This window comes from Aythya ferina (genome assembly GCF_964211825.1).
Source record: "Aythya ferina genome assembly, chromosome: 20".
Lineage (NCBI taxonomy): Eukaryota > Metazoa > Chordata > Aves > Anseriformes > Anatidae > Aythya > Aythya ferina.
The window spans coordinates 1,564,805-1,584,943 of NC_140318.1; the positions used below are offsets into that span (position 1 = coordinate 1,564,805).

The 20,139-nt window shown below is 37.1% G+C and overlaps 1 protein-coding gene across 11 annotated transcripts in view; it reads left to right on the forward strand.

Annotated features, from left to right (window-relative positions):
* Positions 1 to 20,139, forward strand: part of DENND1A (DENN domain containing 1A) — a 190,621-nt gene that overhangs the window by 19,935 nt on the left and 150,547 nt on the right. For 10 of the 11 annotated variants that reach the window (XM_084493738.1, XM_084493743.1, XM_084493741.1 and 7 more), the window contains one exon: positions 13,690 to 13,733. In XM_084493738.1, coding sequence (XP_084349864.1) covers positions 13,690 to 13,733 — 44 coding nt within the window. Of the gene's footprint in view, positions 1 to 13,689; positions 13,734 to 17,547; positions 17,690 to 20,139 lie in introns of those variants that run through there. The other variant, XM_084493747.1, reaches the window with a different exon arrangement.

Genomic DNA, 20,139 nt, shown 5'->3' on the forward strand with positions numbered 1-20,139 from the left:
CCTCTCCAATTTGGTATGATTCTTATTTATTCTTTCTTAATAAATTTTATGTAGAAACTGTTCAGAAGTTAAGTGCCATAGTTGTGTAGGGGATATGGCAGATCCGAAGTGTGTACCCAGGTTGATGCATGGTCTTAGGTGGTCTTTCATTAGAAAGTGGGTTTAGGTCTTTCAAATGTTCAACTCTCTGTGAGTTAGTTACTTGAAAACAGCTTTCAAAAGTGGTGGCTTAATTTCCTAGCTTAGTTTAAATCTTTTAGCTTAGATTCCTTCTAATATAACTTTAGTTCGAAGATCGTATCATTAAGGAAATGCTCTTTGCAGTCTCTTTTTCTCACCTTTATTTTGTAATTATCAGAGAATTCACAGTAACTTAATCCTTAGTTGAAGTGCATAATAAAAATAATGATTAATAAGCTCTAGCTGACAGGAAGATGTGCATGTTATTGTTATTTCCTTGGCATGCAGGATTTTTGTATAGAACCACATTAGCAGTAGAAACCTGACATGTTCTTCCTGGTAACTTCTCCTGCAAGTATTTGCAGCGTGGCTATTTCCAACCAGTTATGTGGTAATGATAGCGCAAGGCTGAAACATTCCAATCATTCATGCTCCTGTCCTCCCTCTCTCATACGTGTTTCTTTGCTCAGCATTTTTGCCGTATTTCTTTGCTTTGTTGTGGTCAATTCAGTCTGTATAATAGCAAAGACGTTGGCTTTTTTCTTTAATAAAGAGTTATGTTAGAAATATACTATAACAGAGATAAGAGCTATTTATGTCCTAAGCTATTGATTTTTAATTAATGTTGCCTGGGCTCATACATGTTGGCAGAATTGCTAACAGCTTGTGGCATTTTTTAATTCACATCTTCTTTTTTGGTATTTTGACAGTGTCATTCATATCTCATGAAAAAGTACCTTGTCAGGTTAAATGTGTTAAAACACCGAGCAAAAAAAGGAGAGAATGGAACATAGGGCTGCCTAGAAACCTTGATCCATTGCCAAAGTATTTAAACAATTTAGTGTTTTGGTTTTCTAGCTCCAAGCTGCTTCTCAAATCCCTTGCTAATTAATCCAGTTAATTCTTTGTAGACTAACTGTATGCAGGGCTTTTTCTTCTGCTTGTATTGCTGAGAACCCTGTTTTGTTTGAAGCAAACCTAAGCTCGGTTATAAAGGTTGTAGTAATAAAGTGAGTACTAGTAGATGTAAATACAGTGTTTTGAGTCTTTTTAAAAGGAGTTGTGTTTGTGTGTGTAGCTTCTAATTTAATCTTTCATGTTTAAAAATCAAACATATATGCTTGTGTTAAAAAGATGGAGAGAACTTTGCCGTTAGTTTGATCACTTTAGAAATGGGAGTAGAGCCGCTATGGAACGATGGTGGTGTGAAATACTCGTGGTGTGGCCTTGCAATCAGTGATATATATGTTTACTTTTTGTCAAGGAAAAGTGCTGTAAATATTGTTCTCTTCTGTACTCTGAAATGGATGATAGGATATAGGGCAAATAACAGAGTTTAACGGGAAGGAGAGTTTGCAGAAGTGACCTGTCGATTCTCTTCAGCCAAGAGCCTGGACTCCCCTGCTGGCGGCACAAAGGTGGGCGAACTCAGGTCTCAAAGCAGCAGCTAGGGAGCAAGGAGCTTGGAAGCCCAATTAGGTGTGGTATGAGCTAATGAGAAAAGAGACTGTACGCTCCTCTTTAAGGTGTGTTTGTCTGTGATAAAAGCAGCTGGATCTGTTGGACATACTGTACTGCTCTGGAGCTTACTTTAATTTTTGAGATTTGTTTAAAAACTGTTCCCCTTCATCTTCCTGCTTATCGGTGCAGGCGGCTGTTGTGCGATAACACAAGCTTACCTCTAGCTACTAGCCAGGTTTCTGCCAGGCACTATGGGAAAAGTCTCTGTGAACATTCTTACTTCCTTCTCCATCAGCTTTCTCAGTTACTTTGAGAAGTTTCATCTGAGGACCTTTTGTCTGTAGGACACATCTTTCCCTCCTGTTCTGTGCAATACTCGATGTTGCAAGTCAGTGTTGATGTGCTGAGAGTATGTTTGTGCTGCCACCTCACCCTAACAAGTTACACTCCTCGTTTCTGTAGTCATCCTCAGGAGATTTGCATGTCAGCACAATGGGAGTCAATGACCATCTGCACTATCCCACCTTGTAGATAGATCTGTGGAGAAAAAATAGGGAAGTGTATTCAAGTTGCATTTTTAGATTTCCTTTGCAATTCACAGTGAAGGAAAAAATTGTTTTCAGCAAAGCTGCTGCTAAGGGTGGGCAGATTGGAAAGAGTTGGCAGAGTTCTTGAAAAAGTCTGAATATGTAGCTGTGATTTTGCTGTGTAATAGAGCTGGGCAAGGAAAAGAGAAGAGAAATGAATGAAATTGTTAGATTTATATACACCTGATTTTCAGGGCTGGCTGCTAAGTGAATATAATGTGACTTATGAAATGTTTGAGCTCAAAACTAAACTAGTTCACTACTTCAGAAGTATATGGGTACCTGGTGATGTGCTATCATACATCTTGGAAGAATCAAATGTCTTAAAATGTTTTCAGTGCATTTCCATTTTGCAGTTAAAAATCTTTTTGATAGCCTTGTGTTTTCTACATTAACAAAAATATTTGAAACGTTTTTAGTGAGATGATAGATTTCCAGTCTGGTTGCACTGAACATCATCAAGCTCCTCTTTATGTAAAACGAATAACTCTTCGGACTGATGGTATTGCTTTAAATGTGCTAATTTCTTTTCTTAGAGGCTGTCTTTTATTATAGCATCACACATGGCATAGAGTGAGCTTTGTTAATAGTAGCTGAAAGCATTGCACATACAAAATAGGTCAATACTGCAAGTGTAAATATACCCGCAGTTCTCCTCCAGTTTTTGATGCTGTCTTGTTAATGAACTTTTATGCCAAAAGAGAGAAGTCATTTTGGGTAGCTGAACACTCAATGATTTTCTTTCACTTTCATCTCATGGTCATTAGCTAGATGAGGTGTATTTTTCCAAGCCAGGACCTCTTCCCCTGCACCCTCTCCACTAAACTTTGAATAGTGTTCAAGAAGCTCATATCTGTCATTAACACATCTGACTCCACAGAAAGTTTTTGCAGGAGAGTGAACTGAATGCTCTTCCTGTTTTTACAAACTTTCATTTAATGCTTTTGCTGGTAGGCTTTCGCAAGGCTGCAGTGACACTGTGGCTGTAGTTGAGGCTCACCATGACCAGTCTTTGATTTCTTGTGCTTTTTCTTTGTTTGTGTTTTAACTCTCTTCCAGTTCCCTGGCCTTTAGAAATTTTCATTACCGTTTTGGTAGAATGAAGACCACTAATGTGAGATAAGCTGAGAGGGGAATGTTATGCAGTTCAAGCTGAAGCAAAATAGCTGAAATTAAGTACCAAAGGGTACAAGGCTGCTGTCTTCTACGTATGAACTTATATGGCTTAAAAAAGTAGGAGTGAGGTGATGACCACTGAACTTAGTGGTCAGTGAGGGCCCTTAGGTACCACGGATTTCAGTAGTGGAAGCAAGGTAAGTGTGAAGCTCTAAGGTTGTGTACGTTGTTGTAGGAACCACAACCATCCTCTTATTTGTTATAAAAATGTCTCCTCAAAAATGATATATAGGTCTGTCTGTCCTTCACTGATAATGATCTATGGATATAAATCAGACTCCATGTATGATCGATGGTGTGTATTTTGCTGTATGTTCCAACAAGTGAAGATCTCCAGTACAGAAAAACAATAGAATTAATAATGGGATTCCCAGTTTCCTGTGGCACAATTTCATCTTTGATAGAATCTGTTTGATGCCATTTGAATAACTAAAGCACCCTGACATAAACAGAGATGCAGATACAGAAATTTTGAAGGCATCAAAACCCAAAACTATTCTGAAGAGCTTTTCTACAAGGTCTCCTATTGCTTTGCAGGGAGATTCCCGTAAGAGATGGTATTTGCACAGATCAGTAACACGTAACAGTGTCATTGGGAGCAGGTGGTACTTTACAGAAGTAGCACGTGAGAACTTTGAAACTGGAAACGGTTTGATACTATCAATATTGAAAGTATGAAAGTAAGGTCAGAATTTTAAACATTATAAAGTTACATAGCTTCAGGCTTAGAAATCAGTATTCACTGTTGCTTGTGTAACGAAGAAGGTATTCTCTGTATAGTTTAAGCAATTATACAATTGGTGAAGAGTAGTGCTTTGTGTGTGTTTTTTTTTTTTTTTTTTTTTTTTTTTAATTTTACTTTATTATAACACTTCAAGAATTTTTGGTGGGTTAGAATACTTCTGTTGCAAGTGCTTTCTGAGTCAGTTCATATTAAATCTGAAATGTGATGTTCTGTATGTCCATGAATATATTTATGCAGTACTGGTATGCATTCTCCTAGTAATATGTCTATCTGAGTTTATTATGGTTGAATTTGAGAAAGTGATAAAAAAAAAAAAGATTAATAGTCTGTAAAGTGTTCTCTAATACATGGAAAATATGGGTTATTGGCAAATTAAAATAACCATAACATCGTTAAAACCAAAACCCAAAATGGTGAAAATAAAGCAGTTTGGAAAATGTTTATAAAACTCAGAAGAATTTTATAGTAAGAAAAGTCCGGAGTTGTGTTGGAAAACACTGTTTGTTTTCATTAATAACTTCTTCAGGTTTTGTAATGTAGTTGACTGATCGTCATGGCCATGTTGTGGTTTTATGTGAGTTCCTTGTAATATAGTATCCCTAAAAAGCAGTATTGCATTAAAATGTTATTCCTGGCTTTCTTCAAAACAACAAAGAGAAATAGAAGTTAGCTGGCTGAGACAGGAAAATAGAAAATGCGACATTATTTAAAAGGTTCTCTCTTAAAATTAATTGAATAAGGATTTTTTTGAATGGAAGTGCTTATTAACATGCCAATGTTATTAATTAAGTTGTCTATAAACTGTCACTTAATCAAACATAAATGTTTTATTTTTGCTGTAAAAAGCTAGCTTGAAGAAACTTTTTTGAGGGCTACGTATGCTGGACCCTTCAGCAGAAATGGTAATCTTGGGAAAGCAGATAGGCATACATAAGCAATTGGAAATACACGTCTTGTAAATATTAAAGGAGGGTGACTGTTTCCTGTAAAAATGTCAAATTTCTAGTTGTTTTGGTCTTATCTTGCATAACTTGAGAATTTGCATTCTGGAAATGAAAGCTAACTAGGCAGATTTATGCAGGCAGTGCTCGTGTTGGGTATTGCTGAACTCCAGACGATGCACTAACTCGATTTCCATTTGCTGCATGTAGTTCCGTGTGGGGAAGGTCTCTTTACTTTTCTTCCTTTATTGCTTCAGAGACATGACAATTTTTTAATTTAATTTTTTGTCTTTTAAATCTTAACCTGTGTGGTACTGGCACTTCCAGATTGTCACATTTAAATCATAGCATGAAATATTGGTTAACAATTTCTTACATATTTTCAGGACAAGGAGGGCTTGCCAGCTGCTGTTGAAGTGAAGAGGCTGTCACCAGGCAACTCTGCTGTCTCAGAATATAAATACAAAGAGGCAGGAGAGAAGCGAATTCAGAATTCAAGGAGCATATCTCCTTTAAATTTATAGTGTGGTGAAAAAAATTACAAGAAAAAAATCCTGATCAAGCAGAAGTCAATTAAAAATTATTAAAAAAAAACAACCAAACAAAAGACAACAGAGGCCTGCTTAACTGGTGTGCTTCTCCTCAGCTTCTGCATTTAACCTGCTTTGTATAATTATTACAGGCAGCCTGTACACCATTTCAAAACACTTTGTATTTAATTTTAAAAGCCCGACTTTGTGGGTTTCTTGGACATTGAATTAGGATGTTATTTAATTGTATTTTTCTAAGTTTTAGCCACTGCGTAATTTGGCTAAAATTTCAGGGAAAACAGAATTTAAAGTGTAACCCATTTGAAATTTGCTCCTGGAGTTTGGCTTAGATTTCAACCAACCCAGAAATGTGCTATCATTTGGAGAACAGATGGTTATAAAGAGAAATAACCCCTTAAGTGCACAGTAAGGCAAACTCAAAAGATTCATCAGCCGGGCTGTAATGCGGACTTGAGGTATCACCAGAGTAATTACCCACTGCATATATAAGAACTGAAGACCTCAAGTAAAGACGTTAGAAACATGTAGCAAACAGGATTTGAAATAAGTACTTTTAAAGTAAACTTAAGTAAAATTTTGATTAAACTTCCATATGAAAATTCAAGACATTGAACAACAGCAGTTGAAGATGGACACGATACCTTATAAAAGGGTCTACCTAGTCTGATACACGACTTTTCTGATGACCTTTTACTAATCACTTGTCATATCTTGACTCTGACACGTTTTCTTTGGTCTGTTGCTTCTTGTTCCCATCGCCCCGTGGTGCTCTGGAAGGGAAGAGCCGAACGTGTTCCTCGGGACAGGAGGGAGTTGCTTCATGCTGCAGGAGAGGCTTGAAATAAAATGTGGACTACACCGACTCTTCAGTGTTAGGTCTTGTGGTTATGTTTGTGTTAACGTTTGGATCAGACATAACTACAATGTTTTTTGCTAGCTCTCTGATACTGTTTCATGGTACATTTGTTTTTCAAATGGTATTGAAACAAAAGAACAGATTCTCTCAAAGTTGTTACTGTGCCAGAGGAAAGGGGAAATGCCATCCTTGACTCTGCCATTTTTGTGTAGTGGGAGGTCTGTGTGGCGCTACGTACCCTTCAAATGACAGCCAGGACAGTGCAACAGCCTGACGTGACAGCAGCTCCTAAGCAGGTATTAGCTAAGAGGAAAGGAACGTAGCCCCTTCCTCCTGTACAAGACAAGGAGTGTTTTTCACAGTTCTTATCCAAAAAGTGAGAAGTGTTTCTCCTTTTTTTTTTTTTTTGTTTTTTTGTTTTGTTAGAAATGTAGTCACCTGTGTGAATATTTCCATTGCATACTATTCTTAAGTTGTGGTTTTGAATATTGCACCTCCTGCATGTGCGTACAGGGCATGTTGATGTTGTGATGATTTGGGATAACTTAATTGTATGGGTTGTGATGCTGGCAGTATTTGGTTTTGTGTTTCTGCTGTTTACTTTTTTAGTATAGTTTGCAAGTCATGATTACAGAATTTTCTTTTACATCTTGGCGGTTTTAGGACTTTTACACTTACAGAATAAGAAATACTTTAACAAGAAAAATTGAAGTCTTAAAAGCTTTACATTCAGAAAAAAATCCTATTATAGGTATTGTCTGAGTGAATTTGTTCTGAGGCTTCTGGTCTATATTGTGTTTAGGGTTTTCCTCTCCCTCGTTTTCTCCCCCCTTTCCCTCCTCCCCCTGCCCCCTCTCTGTGCTGTTCTGTTATCTGCACGCCAAGCTTGCAGCGGTTTGGGGGCAAGCAGAAGTGTTCGGCTGTGCTGAATACAGGACACCAAGGAGTTTGCAGAGGTTTGGAAAGAAGTTTAAATTACTTTTTCGTACTATAATGTGTTACGGGTGTTGAAATTGAAGCTGCTCTGAATGGAATCCCATTTTATTTTAGAGGGACAAAAAAAAGAGTTGCAGCTGTAAAGACCTTAAAGAAATGAATGCCTTAAATCACTTAGTGAGGAAAAATGAAGTAATTATCACTGTATAATAAACTTAAGTTTGCTTCATCTGAATGATTTGTAGCCAGCATGGATTAAAGAAGCTGATTTTTTTCTTTCAGATGGGTCACGATAGTATGTGTTGTTGCTTGTGTGGTTAACTGTGGGAAGTGTTTCTTGAGAATTTTTGAAGAACTTCCCTGGCTCTGTAACTTCCTTATCTTTCAAATGCAGACCAATCTGAGTTGTGCTGGTTTTAGAAGTATTTAATCATGCTTCTTTTAAAAGCAAAACTCTTCACTTCATGATTGATGAAAAGTTGAGAGTAAAAGAGCAGCATAGTTACACTAATATGCCATTGTAGCATATTCCCATCCTGTCATCTGGAAAATTAAATCAGGTTACAGCCTGGATTAGCAGCTAGACTTTTGAGTAGGGGAAGGTAGTGTCTTAAATGCCATGAAATTGAACAATGGGATTATACAGTTCACAGCTAATTTCAGTATTCTTCCCTATTTGGCTTTTTGTTGAACAAGATTCTATAGGCAGTAATAATTTTTAGAACTTGGAAACTTCGTGAACTTGCTGTGTTCACATAGTGTAGGATCAATGCTTTGGGCTATCCCCTTGATGATATTCTGTAAATGCATAGGAAAGAGGCAAAATGCTGCTGTCACAGTGCAAGAAAGTTTTGTTCCTCTATCTCAGAGAAACAACATTGTCTTCTCTTCCCCCTTTTCAAAATAAAATGTTCAGTAACAGAAATTTCGTGTTCTGTTCATGCGAGAAATGCTTGAGGTGCTCTGTTGGTAGTTTCTCTAAAAAACACCTCTTCAAAGTGACAAAGGAAACAGCTTCAAAAATAAGCATGAGATCTATTTTTATATGTATTGTTTTTTTGGTTTTGTTGTTTCTCTAATTGGTTCTCCCCAGAACAGGGCATCCATGGTGGGTAACACAAGGAGGTGGGCTTTGGCCCAACGACGTTTTCTGGGCAGCAGTTGCTCTGTATGGAGCTGCACCCTCTGGGAAGAGGGCTTACAGCGGTGTGAAGGAGGTTGGTAAGAGAGCCCAGTCTGACTTCTGTGGAGTCACTTGCGAATCTTAGGGAAATTCATGATACACCATTGGTGCAAAAGCTTCTAAAGATAAGTATGAACATCAAGAATCAAATAAAGTTGACTCCTTTTAGTACCAACAGTTTTAATTTAGAATCTGATTATGAAATACTTGGTTAAGACACAAACATGTGACCGCTGAGAGTTTTTACTGACAGTAGTGGTGGTGATTAAAGCTGAATATTGAAGTCCTGTTTGAGCTACCCTTCATTGGTGTGCCTGTTTGCCACTCTTCAGAAGCTGGATGTTGTGGCTGCTGTGGCTTCAGGCAGGCATAGATCACTAGGCAACTTGTGCTGATTTTTTCAGAGGCGAGCTGAGCCTTACTGAGTAATCGTCACATTTGTTTTGTAGATGTTTATATTTCATAAAGTCAGTGTCTGTCTCACTTTATTGTGTATGTAAACACAGTTGAAAATACCTTCTAAATGAATGTTGCATTAGCAATGAAGAATGGATAAAGTGATGAAAGCTGTAATGATGTGTGACATAGTCTCTCTTTCCATTATGTAGTGTTTTCCAAATAAGGATGCTGAAAGTTTAGTAAACATTCCCAGACCGTATAAAAGCTGAAGTGATGGAGCTGATGCAATGTAAAATATAAAGTACTTGTAAAAATATGCGGACGTGCAACCATTTGGTTGCCAGGCATAATTTAAAGGTGGTTTTCTTAACTGTAGGGTTCCAGGTTATGTCAATTCTGATGCTGTTATGTCATCAAAAGCAGGCTGTATACAAAGTGTGCATCCCAGTGTCTTGATCAACAGGTACGTGACGCTGAGGGCGATTCCACGAGGTACTTTGTGCATCCGACTAAGTACATGTTGCTGTTATTTCCACTGAAATTAGTGGATGAGAAATGAAGTTAAATTTCATGCATTGTGGATTAAATTAAATTTCTTCTAATGTATACAGTTGATTGACAAAATATATATATTTTTATTTATATTAAAGACAATAAAGCTTCAGATTGTCACAGCACTATGATCCATTTTTGGGGATTAAAATGCAATTGTAGAATGTGCTTTGGATGAGAATGAATTAACCTTGAACCTCTACAAACCACCTCAGGTGTAGACTCTGATCACAGTTGTGTCTTTTTTAAATTACAATGTGGAAATGTTAAATATGGGGAGATGCAATAGAGCAATATAAGTGAGGGCATCCATTCGCCATAGGACAAGTTCAGAAGTTCTCATTTCCCTAGTCTTGAAGAAAATCCGATCTACTTCAGTTGGGTCGAGTCCCCACAGCACAGCAAATGGTCAGCAAATTTCCTCCTGTCTTATTGAACCTCGCAGCGTGTATAACTTACTATCTAACTTTAAAAGGTTGAAATAATTTATCTTTTAGTATACATACTGAAAGACAAGTAAAAGTGGTGCGGTACTAGCTCAGAACTAAAGAAGATTTAACAGCAGAGGGAAAATTATACTACAGTAAATAAGCTGCTGTGGGTAAGAATTTGGAAACTCTCCCCATCTTGGGTTACTTAAATTATTTAAAGGCTCATTTTCATAATGTCTCTTACCTGTGCTTTTCAATATTCTTGTGTTAGTGTTATGGTTTTTCTTTCAACTTTCTCCCATTAGCCATCTCACTGAAGGCACAATAGAAGCAAAAGATATTCTGGGTATTTACTCATGATTTATGAGAAACTGCTGGGCTGGCTGACCTGTAGGCAGGGTTCTGAAACTGTGCCATACCTGCCTCCTGTGGTATGCAAAGTACGGCAGCAGCAGACAATCCACGCTGCCTTTTCTCAGGAGACACAGAGGCCGGCCTTGTGTGCCTGCATGCAGCCGACTGCGCGGCGTGGAGCTGGCAGCCACCATCGCTGCTGCGCCGGGAGGGGAGGCCACGGGGTGGGCAGCAGGAGCACGGGGCATGGGGCCGCTGCTCCTGGGGCTGCTGCTGCTCTTGTGGGGCCGCTGCTCCTGGGGCTGCTGCTCCTGGGCCGCTGGGTCACGGTTATATCCGTGGCAGGAGCACCAACAACATTCTGTTTTGGGAGCAACAGTCTTAAGCTAATATAAAGGTGACCTGATTTTTGGTGTGTCTTAAAGACCTTAGCTAGTGTGTATTATCTCACACTGCTCACTAGTTTGTATCATCTCTAAAGAACAAATAATCAGAAATTCCTGATTTCTGAAGTAATGAAGGAAAATCATTTTGTAGCAGATCAATTAAATGTTTCAGTAACTTTGAAATTGAAATACCTCCCCATTACTAGCTATTGATTTCAAGGGCTGTTAAAGAAATATAGATGGTGATGTAGCGACTGGAAAACCTGTTATTGTTTGTTCCTCGTCACTGGTAATCATCCCAACTGCCTCGTTATTATGCACAGCGCTCAGTGGGAGACAATGGCCGGGAAGGGGCCAGTCCTGACAACTGTGCCCGTGCTGTTCAGAGCATATTCTCATCAACTGATGTACAAAATATGGTCCTTGTAGAGAGATAAAGAGAATTGGGGGTCTTTTGGCTTCTAAGTTAATGTATTTTGTTTTCCCTGTGGTAGGAACACACATGGAATAGGAAAGGGTTTTCCTGTTTGTTTTATGTATATTTTATATTATTTCTATGGCCACTGCTTAGCCTCACTTCTTGAGAGCATATAAATTAGGGGTAGGAAAATAATGTAATTTTCTGTAGGAAAAAACATATTTAAGTAAAAACTCAGAGTGAAAGTTGATATATATGAACCAAAATTAAACCATAAAAGCCTAACCAAAAAAAAAATCATTTGCTGTGATTTTTAAGTTACTGCAATCCTGTTTTGTCTCAGTTCAGTGAGAGTGGTCTGTAAGGTAGCTTCAGAGATGGGAAAAGCACCAGCTTGTATTTATTTGCCTGTGACATCTTTTTAGCTAATAGATTTTATCAGCCAGCGTTAGCATCTTGCAGAGGGGTGCACAATGCAACTCTGTCTTCTGGATGATGATCTCAATATGAGCTTTCGGGGTTTATCTGAGTGCTGTCAAATATGTTCCTGTAGGCCTTGCTGCCAGCGACGCACCTGCTCTTACACACCACACTATTTGTGTGGTTAATCTGGTTTGTATTTTTAAAGAATGGCAAATGTGGATTGCAATTGATGGAGGAATGTGTTAACTGTAAACACCATGGATTTATGTTGCAGTTTAATTCCTTATTTTCTTAAAAATGGATACATGATAAAATGCTGTGTGTGACTGTGTATGCGTATACATCCGAGCATATCTGTTAAGCCTGGGAGCAATGGGTCAGCAGAAAATGTTGTGCAGGGGGAATGCCAGTATTGTGCTCCAGGCTCCTTCACCAATTTCTTAAGAAGTGTCATGTACTTCGGTATACAACGTAAGGTGTTAATTTCTTTCAGTGATCATCATTTCATGTGAAATTCTGAAAGATGAGCGTCAAATAATTTATTTTAAAAAATATTTAAAAATATGTATCATAGTAGATATTAGTTTCATCTTACCAATGATATTGTGCTTGCTTTGCTGAAATATGAAAAGTATCGTCCTGTAAGTTGTAACTTGAAACACTTCAGTGTAAGGGACTCTTGGTGTGAGTTCAGCTCTTCTCATTTATTTGCATTTTTGCACACTTAACATAGAGATGTAAGAATTGTCAAACTAAGGTTTAAAAGGTGCTTTACAGTTTGTTTTGTGAATGCTCATATGCATGCATAAAATTTGTGATACTGTGTATACCGTTATATAATAGTAAAATGTATAATAAAGCATCTGAATGTCTGGAAAAGTTAAGCTAGGAAGTTGTTTATTAATCTACATTCTTGCTGTAATTCTGATTTTAAAATGAATATGCCTTAACAGAAAGTTTGCATCTGCTAGCAATTGAATTGCCAATCAACTAATTTATTACTAAAATAAACGTTGCCAATGAGAAATCTGGGGTGGGACTATGGTAAAACAACAGTGTACGGTGCTTGTGTCATAAAAATGAGACTCTTCCCCCCAAGCCTCAGTTACGCTGTGGTATAACACTAATGGAGCAGTAGTGATTGCGTGTGCAACTTGTCCCAACATAACAGTCAAAATTTGTGGAAACACAGTAGAAAGAGTGAAGCATCTGGTAAGGGTGTAGCCAGAGTGCCATGCTGCAGGCAACCGAAACCAAGGGAGTTTGTGCAAATGGTAGAAACTGAATAGGGAACTGGTTGGTTTTTCTATGTGTTACACTATTTATTCTGAACTCATGTGTGATTGTTGTATTTTATTTTATTTTATTTTATAATTAGATAATTTCTTTCTAGTCTGGAATCTGGCCTTTGCAGCCATATTCCTTTGAAAAATGGATGGCTTTGAAGCATGCTGTTCTAAATAGGTTGTCATATAAATAATTTCAGTCATAATTTCAAAAACAATTTTGTTGTTTTATGAACATCTCTAATTAAATTTAACATAACTTCTCAGGGAATATTGCCATGATATTTTTTCTGACAAGCCAAAGGAATAAGGACAGTGCATCAGTCTGAGTGCTTGCTAATCAGAAGTGTTTAACATTTGTTTTCGTGATGGCACATAGGTTCAGGACCATATTAATTAGCTCTTTCAAATTCTTGATGAATGTTTTGTTTTCTAAGGAGTGTAACTTTTCTGTTAACATTAATTTGAAGTAATATTTTACTTCAGCCAGAAAGCTATTGCACAAAGTAACTGCCTAAAGTACAGTGTAGCACCAAGATGTGTTATAAAATTATATGTAGATGTATGTATGTACACGTACACACATTTATGTTTTCATCTGTTTTGTGTGTGTATGTTTTATATACACTTTTCCTCTTTCTGGAGGAGGGTAAAGGGAGAGCCTTGAAAAGTCCTTCCCTGCTCTTATCAACATAGCAGCCTCAGCTGCCCTCCTTGGATCCCCTGCCAGGGTTGCTATCATCTTCTGATCAAATATTAATGTGTGATTCTCTGCTTGCTCACTAATCCAAAGCCAATTAATATTATCTGTCAATTATTTACAGATCCTGAGGTGCGGAGGCAATTCCCAGAGGACTACAGTGACCAGGTTTGGAATGCGTAATTAATTTTTTACATGACAAAATTTATTTCAGGGTTGTTCAACATATTATTGCTGCTCTTTTTACTGAAAGAGATAAATGCATTCTTAGAAAGAAAAAGAAGCTATAATTAGGAGAAGAGGATAAAAACATTTTCACATTTAAAGCAGAAAACGGAAGAATTTTGGATCTCGTAAGATTGTTTTACAATCTAGCTTTTACAAGCGAACATGAGAGCGGGAAGGAAAATTGATTAATAAATTTCACTTTTTGCCTGTAGGTGCCACAGTCTGCAGTTCATTTGGCAGTCCTCACTTCATTGTCTGAAAGGTTTATGGCTATATTTAACTGGGCACCTGGCACTACAGTGCATTTTTAAAATTCTTGCCTGATCATGCAGTCTCAAGTGTGTTTCAAAAAGATGGTCTAAAACTATGCCTGAGCAGGTAGAACGCACAGGTATTTATCGTTTGGTTAATACACGCATTGAATCTGATTTTTTTTTTTTCACAAGATCTCTAGGTGACTTTGAAATTAACAACTTCAAGTTACCTCGTGTTTTACTGTGTCTCATTAGTAGTGGATTGGGGCAGGGGTTAGAGTTTAGGGAGAGGGGATTACTACTGCGGTGTCTGTAAGTACTACTGGAGTTAATGCGCTGTTGTTGTTTGTCAATGTTTAGGGCAAGTGCTGCATTTAGGTTGTGAGTGCAAGCTGATTTCTTGCACCTTTGTTTCTGGGAAGTGCTGAAGTTATGGCACTATATAACTATTTAATATAACAATAAATTTTGCCTCAATGAGTCTCTGATTTTAAGTTAGGGTCAGCAGAGCTATTTTATTTCAGATCCTTTCCCTTTAATTACTTTTTTTTTTTATGCAATATGAAATTTTGTGGCACTTAGTCTAATGCATTTAACAATTGTTTAGACATGATAGCTCATCAGCACCGGAACAAATGTTTTCCTAAGTAGCTCTAATGACTCAATGCAATGGGACCTTGACCAGGGCCTCTGAGTGCTTTTGTTGTAGTAGTAGTAGTACAGTAGTAATATATATATATTTTTTTTCTGTCAAAGCAGCTATACAGCAGCCTATTTTTCACTAGACTTTATTTTTAGGGCTTCCTTTATGCACAAAGTATAGCATGGAGTTAAACTTTTTGAGGGGACGATGTTCTCATTGCTGCTGTCTGTAATATGTGAATAGAGAGATGCCAAAGTTTGTATTTATTGTGATAGACTAGTGTAATTCAGCATGTACACTCAATCGTGCCTATATTCAAAGTATTACAGGAGTCTTGTACATAAAATTAACTTCATAAAATTGCTAAGGGTTCTCTTCTTTCTCCTGCAAATAATTAGTCTTTTGTAATATTGCTATGAATTTGAAAGATGGAATCAAAGTCAGAGGAGCCACAGGCTCCTATAATTCTTAAGTTGTTCACCTGGTTATAGACAGAATTTTCTATCACTGTTTTCAGACTCTCAAAAACACAGTAGTGGGTTTGTGTGTGTAGTGGAATGAGATAGATTTTAAAATCATCAAATATCTTGCATATATAAACTTTTAGGGAAAGAAAAAAAAAAAAAAAAGGAGACTAAACTTCCCAAACTTGCAGTGGATTAAAAACCAAAAACAAAAAACATTTTCTGTCATGATCCACAGAAAGAATATTTTCTAAGTTAACTGTAAGAAGAGAACTTGTCCAGAGTTGACGTAGATTTGAAAAATCTCTTAATTGTGAATATTCAAGGAGGCTAGAGGAAAAAAGACGTGGAAAGGAAGAACTACATCTGTATTTTTTCTGGTTAACTGGAGCTCTGACAAACACATTGGTTGCAAATCAGTCAAGTAGGTTTATTTCTTGAAACTTCTGGTTAACTATTTTAGAAGAAAAAATTAGAAGTGCCATGTCATTTACGATGAAGATGCACACTACAAAACCCTTGTTTTTTTTCTGTACATACTCTTTATGCAAAAGGGAGATACGATATGCATGTTAGCGCAGGCAAAAATTGTTTCTAGCAATCAAACATTTATGATTTAATCCAGAAGGAATATTTGAGTTAAATCAACACAAGGTAAAGCACTTATTAATAAGAAAAAAAAAAAGCAAGATTTTTTTATTCATCTAAATTATCAGTGCTTGTTTTTACATACAATGTATTTCCCATGTACCAGTACATCTGATCAGAGACCCTCGCTGCTGCTAGATGTTTTATTCTGTGTGTTCTTTGTACCTTACAGTAAAAGAATCTGTCACAAATTATTGTGCCTCACTGCTTTAGAAACTGAGAAAAAAGGGAGGTTAGATTGACATCTGTGACTGAATAATGATGACCAGCCTTTTGGCTCCCCTTGAGCCACAAAGCTAGCATTGCCTTTAGAGAGGAAAAAGGAGTAAGAAGAAAGGGGAGGGATAAAAGAGAGTTACAAATCTGTGGTCCCGGAGATGTATTACTGTTGGGCCAGTTGTCTGCGTGGTATGATAATCCATTTTGATCTTCTGTCTTAATTGTCTGCTAAAGACAAATGGGCAGTAAAAGTTCATCAGTTTCATCTTTTGCTTCTCATTTAGAGACAGAATAAATGATCCATCGCTACAGAAGAAACCTTTCTTTCTGACACGGAAGTAATGCAGACCCAACACGTTTTATTAAAATATTTCTCCCTCATTATTTCAGTCCTCTCAGCTCTGATAGATCTTACTGTTTCATGAAAAATGTAATCTGAAATGTAAATAAGGGGTTTGATACAAAGTAAGGAAGTAATGAGCAGGCTAGCCACATTGTAGGAATTTTGATTGTAATTACTGACAAAGTGAATTCTGCGTGTCCTGATTTTTTCCCCCAAGTTGTCTTTGACACGTTCAGACCACAATGACATCTACGGTTTAAATCTGCTAAATAACTGTATAACGGAATATTTTATAGAAAATGTCATAGCCAAGGTACCTTTGGAGCCGTACTAAGAAACAAAAATGCTAATGATTGCTCCAGGCCACTTGAAATGGTTAAAACTCGGGGGCTTTTTTTGAATGGCAGAAGGGGGTGGGGGGGCTGAAGTGATTTTGAGATATCTTTTTAGATATATTAACTTTTGGGGGTGCTTCATAATAGCTTTTAAGAATAAAATGTGTATTTATGTATATGTGGTTGTATATAACAGGAAATGCAGTAATTGACATTAAAAGCAACAGTTTTGAAGCGCTGGCATTTTAGGAATTACCTTAAAATTTAACACAGTTGAAAAAGTTAGATATATTTTTATGATGTGAACTCTTTTTTTTTTTTTTTTGTAAGATATCATTGCTATAGTTAGAAACACTCTTCTAAAAACAACCAAAACCAACCAACAACAGTCTAGCAGAAAAAGTTGTGCCCTACTGCATTTTTGGTTTGGGCTCCTAATAAAGATACCACAGTGAAGTTCATTTTTTGCAGGTGAAATCCTGTGCTCTGTTGGAATATTATAAACTTCTAACCTGTGGCTGTATCACTTCACGTGTATCACCATAGGAACTTTGCCTGTCCACTGTTCTGAAGGTTAATTACAAGATTAACAGCTATCCTGGGCTAGCTAATTTTAATGTGAGGAAGATTTTTGCAAAGATGTGAACTTCTATCAGAAATAATGTTTCAGCAAACAGTCAGTATATAAAATATGAAAATAGCAAATAATTAATGGAAGGTGTAGCAAGAATAACAAAATTTTGTAAAATGCACTCTATTTTTAAAATGGCTTTTTTTTCAGTAGCGCATCATTCAGTTCCTCACTGTTTAAGTCTTTATAGTTTGTCTGGAAGGGAAAGAAAAAACTGTGGTGACAGTTCCCACCTGTGAGCTACTTCAAGCAGGTCCGATAACTTGTCTGTAATTTGCTGAAGTACCGTATGTGTCAGTTCCAACAAGAAGGACTGAGATGTGCATGCTTGCAAGCTGATTGCTACTTCTATTCTGCAGGTAATTTTTGTTTCCACTGGCATTGAAACAGAGGTTGTAATGAAACCAACAATCTTTATACATTTATAGAAACCATAAAACTTTTATGGCGGTCTTTATATAGAAACTAATGGTCTGTCTCGTACAAAGTCTATGAGCATTGTAGAAACATTGCACACGGAAAACTAAAAAGCACCCTTTCTTTGTATCACTGTAAGAGTTGTGAGATTGGAGAACATGAACTGGAGCTCCATAACTGGAGCATAAATCTGCATCTTGCAAAACCTGTGTGCACGAGGAGGACTGAGTTGCTTGAACAGCGCTGATTATAATGCAGTTTAATTTTTCTGAATTGTGCATAGTATTTTCAGTATGAAGTTCTTGGCTTTGCAGGTTGCATACACTTCACAAAAAAAATATCTTAAGAGTAATTTGAAATAACAGCTATTTCGAAAGTGGATGAAGAAGTTGGATTGGAAAGGCTGAGTAATTAGCCATCTAGCAAGTGTAGAAAATTGGTTATAGTGGTCTAGTAAGAAATATGCAGTGTTTGATACTCACTTCTGAAGCTTTTGATACTGTCAGCTTGTATAGAGCTATCATGCTACGTTCATGGAGCTTTTTTTTTTTTTTTTTTTTTTAAGTCAAAGCCTAATAAAACCTAGTGTAGGACAGTTATAAATATTTTCCTTGTACAGTGACCCCTATTGACTGGGTAGTGACAAAACAGTGGCATGAATGGAAACCTTTGTGTGGGGTAGGCAAGCAGCCTGTGCAACGTGCAAGGAGATGCCCTTGTTGTACCTATACTTCCGTGCAGATGATGTAGCTGCTGGCTCAGTGCTGCTGAAGCATTCTGTGGACAACTTAGCTTCCAACAGCAAAGCTGGGTTCTTTGGGTCAAGTCTTGAGAGAATGGACAGGACTCATTCAGGGGTTTTGGCTATAAAACAAAGTTTTTCCTGAAGTTGGAGGCTTTTTCTAGAGTAGAACTATGTCATTTAATATGTGAAAGTGGGGAAAAAAACCAAACATATTCCTTTTTCACCCTGTCTCTTTATGTCATTGTCAAATGTTGCAAGTGTTTTTGTTACCCTTCCTTTAGACCAAACAGGTGAGAGAGGTCTGTTTTCCTATCTATTTCTACTTATGTCTTTTGTGTGCCTCTCTAGTATTATTTCATTAGTATTAAAACTAAAGCAGAGCCTCTTTTACTGCCTTTGTGTGTGTAGTAGGGTATACTACCCTTGTTCTAACCTTGAAAAATACATGGTAAGGATGATTTGCATCTTAATAGAACCTTTCACGCAATCTATTCATCCAAGCTCCATTTAAGAATTGAATTTAGTAAATCTAGGGATTATAGAAGTTAAATTTTTGAATGATGAGAGACTTGAGGCAGAGAACAGAGTAGCTGCTTTTAAGTACTCCCTCAGATCCTGAGCAGATTTCACGTAGCATCATAACAGTCCAGCTTTGTTTATTTCCTAGTATGTTTGTTTTACTACTACCAGGTGATAGGCTGCAAAAGTGACTGCAGTGGATTTGTGTTGAGCAAAATAGTAATCAGTACCTGGAAGAGGTAGTCCTGAAGGCTAAGGCATGCTGAGTGAGAAAGTACTCATAACTGTATCGTTTTTGTCCTTAATCTAAAGAGTTACTTCATTTGTTCTTGTCTTTGAAAGACTTGAGCGGTTTTCCTCATTTGCTGTATCACTGAGAACATCAGTGGTTTGTTTTTCCTGTTCTGATGTCTGTATTTCAGAAATCATGGGGCAGGGTAGCAGTGGTGAAAGTAGAGAAAACAAATCACAATCCGTTGCTGTTTTATCTTTTGAAGGAACCCAGAGTACCTGAGATAGTGCTGGACTCCAAAGTCTGCGTGGGAAAGCCAGGGGCCAGAAGTGAGAATAGAAATTTGGGGAAAAGTAACTCAAGCCCCTTTCTAAGCAATTTCAGTTTTCTTTCATATAAAATTTGAATCAATATTCAAAGTTCAGTAAACACAATTTGATTTCAGCACAAATTATTCAGTTGAGTGCAAATATTACTGGATACAATCGCCTGGCCTTTGTTATACAAGGGGTCAGACTAGATGATCATAATGGTCCCTTCTGGCCTTAAAAATCTGTGAATATATGAATAATTTAAAACCTGTCCTGACAACCCTTATTCGTTGAGGTAGTCATATTAAAATCCTGTGGGGCTACTCGTGTGAGTAAAGGTTGTGGGATCAGGCATAAAGTGAGTAATCATTATCACTTATGTTTAAATTTATTGATAAAACTATAAAATATTCACATCAAGTAAAGATGGGATTCTTTAAAATGGGAAATGCTTATGAAATAATATTCTACTTTGGTTTAACCTGGACATTATCAAAATAATTTAGAATTTTTTCTTGTTTCAATCTTCTGAAACTACACGGTTCTCTGCTGGTGCTATAGATTAGTATAGAAACAATTTTTAAA